Here is a 7,331-nt window from a genome sequence, read left to right on the forward strand (position 1 = left end):
AACTGCAAGGCTGAAAACACAAGTAAAAGGAAAGTAATGGGATGAGGCGGGAGGAAAACACAGGAAAGGAAAAGAGACCAAGTGAACCCACTAATTATTACTCCTGGTGTGGAAAGACCGGCCAGAAACGAGGAAAAATAAATTAGACATGTTACATCATCAAAGACTCTCGTAAATCAACTACACTTCCTATGACAGTTTCAAGCTATTTTAAGTCATCGAAAAGCCTCAGATTTGTTTCCAACCAAAACAGAACAGGATAATCTCTGTTCAAATACGATCATGGCTTAGAGAGGATAAGGAAAACAAAAGCATTGGGTGAGAAAATCTCACAGTCAGACGGCAAAGAACCTACAATGAGTACAAGGAACAGACAGAAACAGAGACGTTCTGTGGGCTGAGGAGTCTCTGAGGTCCTATCTGTGTTTGGCAGGCAGACTTTATTGCCCATATGCCTCTGTACAGAGCACATGTATATATGAGCAGCACATGGAGGATCGCTAGTGTATGGTTCTTGATGCGTGTGTGTTCTTACAGTTGGTTTCTTGCCCTCTTTGAGCATAGTCTTCCGTCTCAACACCCCCTGCACTGTGACCGCTCCGGGGTACAAGTGAACTGCAAGCTCCTCCGACTCAGCAGAGCTAGGACAGGACAAAGACAAACATTACATAACCACAACTCTACAGATGAGGAAAGAGACACGTTATCATGCCAGCAAGGAACACTAAGTAAGAGAAAGTAGATAGCCTAAAAGGAAAGTCAGATTCAACCTGCAAAGCTCACCCATGACTCACCCTGCTTCATATGCTTAAGTAACATTTTTTTAAACTACACCCTTTTTCCTGTCTTGTTATGACAGGAGTGGATTTCACAGACATAAATCACAGCACTGATATCTGCAGAAGAAAAGCAGAGATGGACAAGGTGGTGTGCAGATTGTGTCTGTCTGGAGGATCAGAGCAGGAAGCTCAGCTCAGGAGCCCAGGGAAGCCTGGTCGATCACAAAAAAAAAAAAAAAGAGAGAGAGGAAAAACCCAGAGAAAAAAAGTGAAATATGGTGAGACCATCCCTGAGAACTGGCTCCAAATATCCTGATGAGACTGTTCTTCTCTACTTCAGGCATGGGGATGTAACATTTTGTTTCCAGTAACACATGGAGCGCAGTGTGTCTGTGGAAACTCATTTCTAGCTCCAAGCTGTGGAATACCTTGGAAACTTATCACAAGGAGAGGTCTAGGTTGACTACAGTCTCATCTGGAAAGATGGGGCAGGGACCACATGGTAATCCTGAGAGCTTTGTTAAGTTTTTAATAAAAGCCCATTTAATAAGGTGCAGCAGCTTATTAAATTTTTTCAATATCGCCATGTGCTCTCATCGTTCCAGATTCAACCTCAGTTGTCCTATCTGTTGAGTCAGCGCTTTAACCTCTAGCTAGTCAGGCATGCAAGAAACTCAAGAAAGAAAGAGGTAGTTTATAGATGGTTTGTATGAAACTTAATTATGAATAATAACCCCAAACAGTGTTTTACCCCATCACCTGGATTGGTGATTTCACCAACACACACACACACACACACACACAGATTTAAACCCAGCACTACACACACTAAGCACCAGCACACATCAGTCCCTGGGTAGCGACTTAGGGGCAAAGAGTGACGGGAAAGAGAAGTAGTTTTTTTCTATTTGGGTTCAGATCGAGTTGGTTCCGGTCAGCGTGGGTATACCTGCTGGGCCTCAGGACTCCTCTGTAGGGGATGCGGGCCACTCGTGTCACTGGGCCCAGAGAGTGATAGAACCGAGTCCTGTTCAGAATGGGATAAGATAGGATAGGACAGGATTGGGGGAACGGGACACTGTTAAGGCTGTGCGGCTGTTTAACTCGTTGCTTTTGTTCTTCCCTTTAAATTGCATGACTTAGGGCTTGATGGGCTGCAGTCACTTGGTTAGAGGAGTTATGGATGGATGCGTGTTCGCGGGGTTATTGAAGAGTTCAAAGAAATAGTGTTTTTGCAAAAGAGGTTAAGATGACTTTCAGGCCAAAAGATTCTTCAGCTGAATTTTATTTTGGCTTTTTTCCCCCTACTCAGATCCGGTGAGTATGACTCCATTAATTTATTGGCACAGGGGTACTACTGGCTAGGGTACTTAATTTGTTAAGCACTTGATACACTTCAGGCAGCTGGAGAAGCAGAAGCATATTCACATTTTTGTTAAGAGCAGCAATGGAGAAATGAGGTTTGCGATAAGCATGGCTGCACATGGCGTGTTTGAGTGAGCTTTAATGGCAGATGGTTTTGCATTACTGCCTCTTGAAGCAAAAGCTTTGAAGATGAGAGAGTCATATCAGGGTGGAATTGTTTCAGGATTGTTTTTGGTTTTTTTTGGATATGAACTTGATGAAAAAGGCACGGACGACATGAATGCGTTAGTGTTACCTTTCAAACGCTGGCCAGGAAACCTCTTCACTGAGCTCGGAACCCTCACTGCTCCCTGCACATAAACACAAATCATCACAAACTACACCACTTAACAGAACCAGTGTTCATAATTTTTGTTTATTTATTTATTTATGCGCATTATAATCACAGATGATATTTCTAAAGATGAACAACTACCTTCAAAGTCTTGCAGTACAAGAGGTTATTTGGGTTATCAATTTCAGAAATGATAAAAATGTAAAAATAGAATATCTGAAAAACATTATATTTGAGGTAGTTTCAGTTTGCTTTGAAGCACAGATTGTGTTATAAAGACGTTGAAGCAGGATTGATGGCCTATACTGCAACCAGCCACTGGGAGGCGACGCTACAAATATCCTAATCCAACGAGTAATCCTCTTCTTTATTGTATTAAGGGTAAAATTATCCCAGATTTAAATTATTTTTGAAAAGGAAAATACTATACGAGAGCTGTCATGTTATTTCCTTGCAGCTCTAACCAACTGTATAAATGCCGCTGAAATGTTGAGTCTTGAAGACGTCTTACTCTAAGGAAAACCAAACTTGGTGACGGTCTTCAACTTTTTTTTCTCAGCAAGACCCACTAAACATTGAATGTCTTGTAGACGGCATTTTGGCACTTGTGTTGAACTCTTACCAAGTGAAATACCACTAGACAGAGTTGAGCTCTCTGCCTGACCTCTGGTGGGACTGTGACTCTCCATCACACTGTCGTCCAGCAAATGGCGAGAACCAGCATTGGGAAACGTAGCACTTTTGAACTCTACTGTATTCATTTTATGGATAAAACTGTGGGAACACAAAACAGCAGATTAGATGTAAAACGTTTTTTTTTATCTCCAGGTGATTGATATAAAACGGTTTCCATCCACACAAGAAAAAACCAACTGTTCCATGTTATTCATCAATCCACAAATTAAAAATAAAAAGACACTGACTTGTAACCCAGGCTGTGGCACTTCCTGTGTCCGTAGGGCAGCAAGTTCCTGGGGGATGGAGGAGTGGCCGGCACTTTGGTTCCTTCAGCTGCTACCGCGCACTTGCGGCCGCAGAGGGGAGACGCCGACGCTTCCTGTCCTGTAAGCAAGAAGCAATAAAATGATGGTTTGTAGATTTACAAAGGTGTGTTCAATAAAAAGAAAAAAGAAAACCAGAGCTTAAATGCATGAACCAATTTGAAAGCAGAAGTTAAGAGTTCACGGAAAAGCGGGAAGAATAAAAAGAGCAGAGACGACTTTCAGGGTTTGTCTTCTACTTTTACAGGAGAGCTATACTTGAACCTACCGACAAGATCCTCTTTGGAGGCGTTTGCTCGTGGTGTGCTGGTGCCTGGCTCAATCTTCTGTGACAACCTTAGAAAAAACAGCAATGAGAATTTCAGATCCTAAAGTACTCTGTAGTTAATTTGTTGTAGTTTTGGCAGGAGACAAGATAGAAAGTTCGGCCATGTGTGCAGGATTGATGATGACTTTGTAGGGGAAAAGCTGCAAAGCACATGAGGAAAATGGAAGGCCAGTGAAGAAGTTCATAGAAGCAGTGAAGGTAGACATTAAGGCGATCACAGTGAGGAAAAGGATACAAGAGACAGAGGGGACCGGAACAGGAAGATTTGACTTCGCATTGGAAAAATACTGAAAGAAAAAGATCCAATGGACAACACAGATGTGCATGGAAAAAAAAATAAAAAATTAAAACATTTAAAAAGAGTGTTTGTGTTTCTTACCTGTAATTGTCATCCTCCACAAATTTCTGCAGCTCCTCGATATACCTGACTGAGTTGAGATACTTCTGTACATGAGGCAACACTGGTATATCTGAAATTATAAATGAAATTGTTTTCATGTGTAACCAAGTCACAAGGCTTAGCGACATACTGCATTATATCCCTAAAGTGAAAAATGTTATTGTAAGTGTAACAATTAGAAAACATGTGCTTAGGGCTCATCCTTCAAGAGGCTCAAAGGCTGGTGAGTGTTGTAGGGTAATAGCTGCATCACATGTATGTGAAGTGTTTTATATTTAAAAAAAAAAAAAAGACATTAATTAAAAAAATGGACATGTAGTTATATTTAATCAAAGAAACATAAGAAAGCTGCACTGAGGAATGCTGTAGTACTTTCCAGACCAGAGGCGCATAATTCCCACAACATGAGAGTCTATTATTCTTGTGCTGACGTCTGTGAGCTGTAACGTTCAGCATGGTATACAAAAAAAAAAAAAAAAGAAAGAAAAAAAGCTACACTAAAATGCTAAAATGAAAGAAAAACACCAAAGGTTAAGGAATTTTGATTGTTCTGAATTGTTCTTGGAATTATGAACATATTTTTGAACACGTGTACTTTTCTATCATCTTTCACAAATAGAAAGTTACTATCCCACAGTGGGATCTTTTTGATTGGTAATCAGCAGAGGTGAAGGCGACGGATCTGAGCACATTTTATCGATTTTCACAAAAACACACGGAGTAATTGATGAGTAGCAGCAACTCTTTGTTATTGTCTCTATGGCAACAGGAATTTAAGTGGTCAGACCTTTTTCCCAAACCACTTTATTTCCTCCATCACATGATGAACAACATGAGAAACCAGGACAGAATCCTGACTCTGACATGATACTGATTAGCTGACATTGACAGAAAATTAACTCTTCAAGGGACTACAACCAGTTTGACCTATTTTTGTGCATTGTCAGCACAATGAACTACATTCATGAAGGAGATTGTGATTCACTGGAATAAATGAAGTAAATGGATGCAGCTGTGACTGCGTGCTGTTCAAGTCTCACCGTAGGTGCAGGATCTCTGCAGGTCCGATATGATTCTGAGAATGTTGTTGATTCGATTCGATCTCTGTTCGTTCTCCAGTATGCTGTCCGTGGAAGGGTAGGCTGAGTCTATGTATGTCAGATCAGACAAGTACATCCCTGGAATGAAGACACAAATAGAAAAAAAAGATTTAGGCAATAAATTTATAGAAATAAACCGCACGTTTTCCTTGTGTATCCTTATTTATTGAGCCAACCCAAGCCAAATGAGGACAGTAGCCATCTGCAAATAGTGTTTGTTTTCTTACTGGAAACAGAGAACATGACGGTTTTCCTCATTAGACAGCTATCATGTGGACACATACAAGGCTGGACATCCTAACAGCGCCAGATTTCCCTGGATGCCTGATGCAAGTGTCTTCCAGATGTGGGATTTCTGTGTGGAAACCAGCTGATAACTGCCTGGTATCCAACAGGCTAAAATAGACATGGAATACAAAAGAATTCCCACACCCACCTATTTGCATACTCTACTTAAGTTTGAAACATGCTCTGGCAATCTGAACTTCTCCCATTGGAGGCAAATTACTTTTAAAGCGTCTCGAATAGATGACAGACCACGAGCCTTCCTAACTCAAGGTCGCCTCAGTTTCCTCGGTTTCCTATTCTCATCGCGTCTTTTTTTGGCAAATTTGAGGCAAAGCTGAGAGCCCAAGTCTGTCACTACACAAATATTAACATTAAGAAACAAATCGGGGAGCAGCTTCCCACCACTTTGAAAAGAGAGATTAACAACTTTCAAGAGTGAAGCTATGGTGTGTTTTCTTTTCCTCTCCACTCTGTTCACTCTTTCACAGGCCAGGGTGGAGATTGAGTGCAGATGTAAGAAAAGTTATTACACAGCGATTACGCGACACCTATCACATCCTTTTTCCTATAATCACAGACCTTTATGCATGTACATCTATTTAACAACAGTGCACAAGCAGAGTCCAAACACAAAACTGCAGGAGCAGCTCCAGCAGATTAAATGGGCCAAGCCTCATCTTCAGCATAATGCTCATATACACATCTGCTACACACACATAAAATAGTAACTAATTGAAGAAATGAGACGGACAAAGAAAGAAATCCAGGGTGATAAAGAGAAACAGTTTCAAAGCATGAGGGGATTCTGCTCCGTTTGGGGGGGTGGTAGAGGGGGCTCGGGGGAGTGTAAGAAATGAGGAGAGGAGACAGAAAAGCAGGATCCCGGTGGCTTAACTGCTTCTCTGTGAGCATGTCGGGGATAACAGCTGTTAGTCATGCACAAACCCATACAGACTAGAACACCCACAGACAGATGTGAGCCCAAAGAACCTGTGGTTAGGGCACACAGACACTGTTTGTGTTTATATGTGGAAAAACTCATGGGAAGAGTCAGGGCGAGAAGAACCAATGCAGGCACAAGGGAGGAAAAGTTACACTTCTCCATTCAGTTTTTTCCAATCACTCCCCCCCAAAAAAAATCTATCTGTTCATATCACAGGCAACCCAGCATATTAATACAACCCATAGGTAAAAAAACATTTCTCTTATGAACCCTGCATTACTCAGGCCAGTTCTGTCTGCATGTCTCACAGCAAATCACTTTTATCTGCCTGCCTTTGTCCCCGACTCCCATGCATCCATCTGTTCTCTCCAGGAAAGTGCTCAGAAACCACAGCCGCATTATAATCAGCTTGTCCCTCTGCTACAGAAGAAAGAAAAAATAAGATGGGAGTTGAGAGTTACAATCGAGGACAAAAGGGTCAGAGCATGTGCTGCAGACAGTTCAAACACCTCCTGAAGTTAAATGGGCTTCATGTCCTTTTCCTCAACTCACTTCTTGCCTACAAGAGCCATGAAGGCCATTGTTGCGCACGGGGAATTTAATGAGGCGGCTCTGTTATTCTCTTTTTCTGTCCTGTTTTTCCATCAGAGTGACATCAGAGGGAGGCAGGGCAATACCAAAAAAAAAAAAAAAAGGGAAAAAAAAAAAGGCAATCTCCAACACCCACTCCCTCATACCCCTTCCCCTCCCATCTCTTCCTCCTTCCCCTCCCTCTTCCAGTCTCCCCCATCCT

At 41.7% G+C, this 7,331-nt stretch overlaps 1 protein-coding gene across 2 annotated transcripts in view; it reads right to left on the reverse strand.

Annotated features, from left to right (window-relative positions):
* The window catches only part of ralgps2 (Ral GEF with PH domain and SH3 binding motif 2), a 74,124-nt gene that overhangs the window by 8,487 nt on the left and 58,306 nt on the right, over nucleotides 1-7,331 (reverse strand). Inside the window, exons 10-17 of one of the 2 annotated variants that reach the window (XM_080473266.1) lie at nucleotides 5,248-5,385; nucleotides 4,187-4,277; nucleotides 3,748-3,815; nucleotides 3,402-3,540; nucleotides 3,101-3,252; nucleotides 2,440-2,494; nucleotides 1,729-1,806; nucleotides 536-641 (exon numbers count right to left, since the gene is read on the reverse strand). In XM_080473266.1, the coding sequence (XP_080329392.1) occupies nucleotides 536-641; nucleotides 1,729-1,806; nucleotides 2,440-2,494; nucleotides 3,101-3,252; nucleotides 3,402-3,540; nucleotides 3,748-3,815; nucleotides 4,187-4,277; nucleotides 5,248-5,385 (827 nt within the window). The remainder of the gene's footprint in view (nucleotides 1-535; nucleotides 642-1,728; nucleotides 1,807-2,439; nucleotides 2,495-3,100; nucleotides 3,253-3,401; nucleotides 3,541-3,747; nucleotides 3,816-4,186; nucleotides 4,278-5,247; nucleotides 5,386-7,331) is intronic. The other variant, XM_080473267.1, reaches the window with a different exon arrangement.

Source organism: Lipophrys pholis (genome assembly GCF_963383615.2).
Source record: "Lipophrys pholis genome assembly, chromosome: 10".
NCBI classification, from domain to species: Eukaryota; Metazoa; Chordata; class Actinopteri; order Blenniiformes; family Blenniidae; genus Lipophrys; species Lipophrys pholis.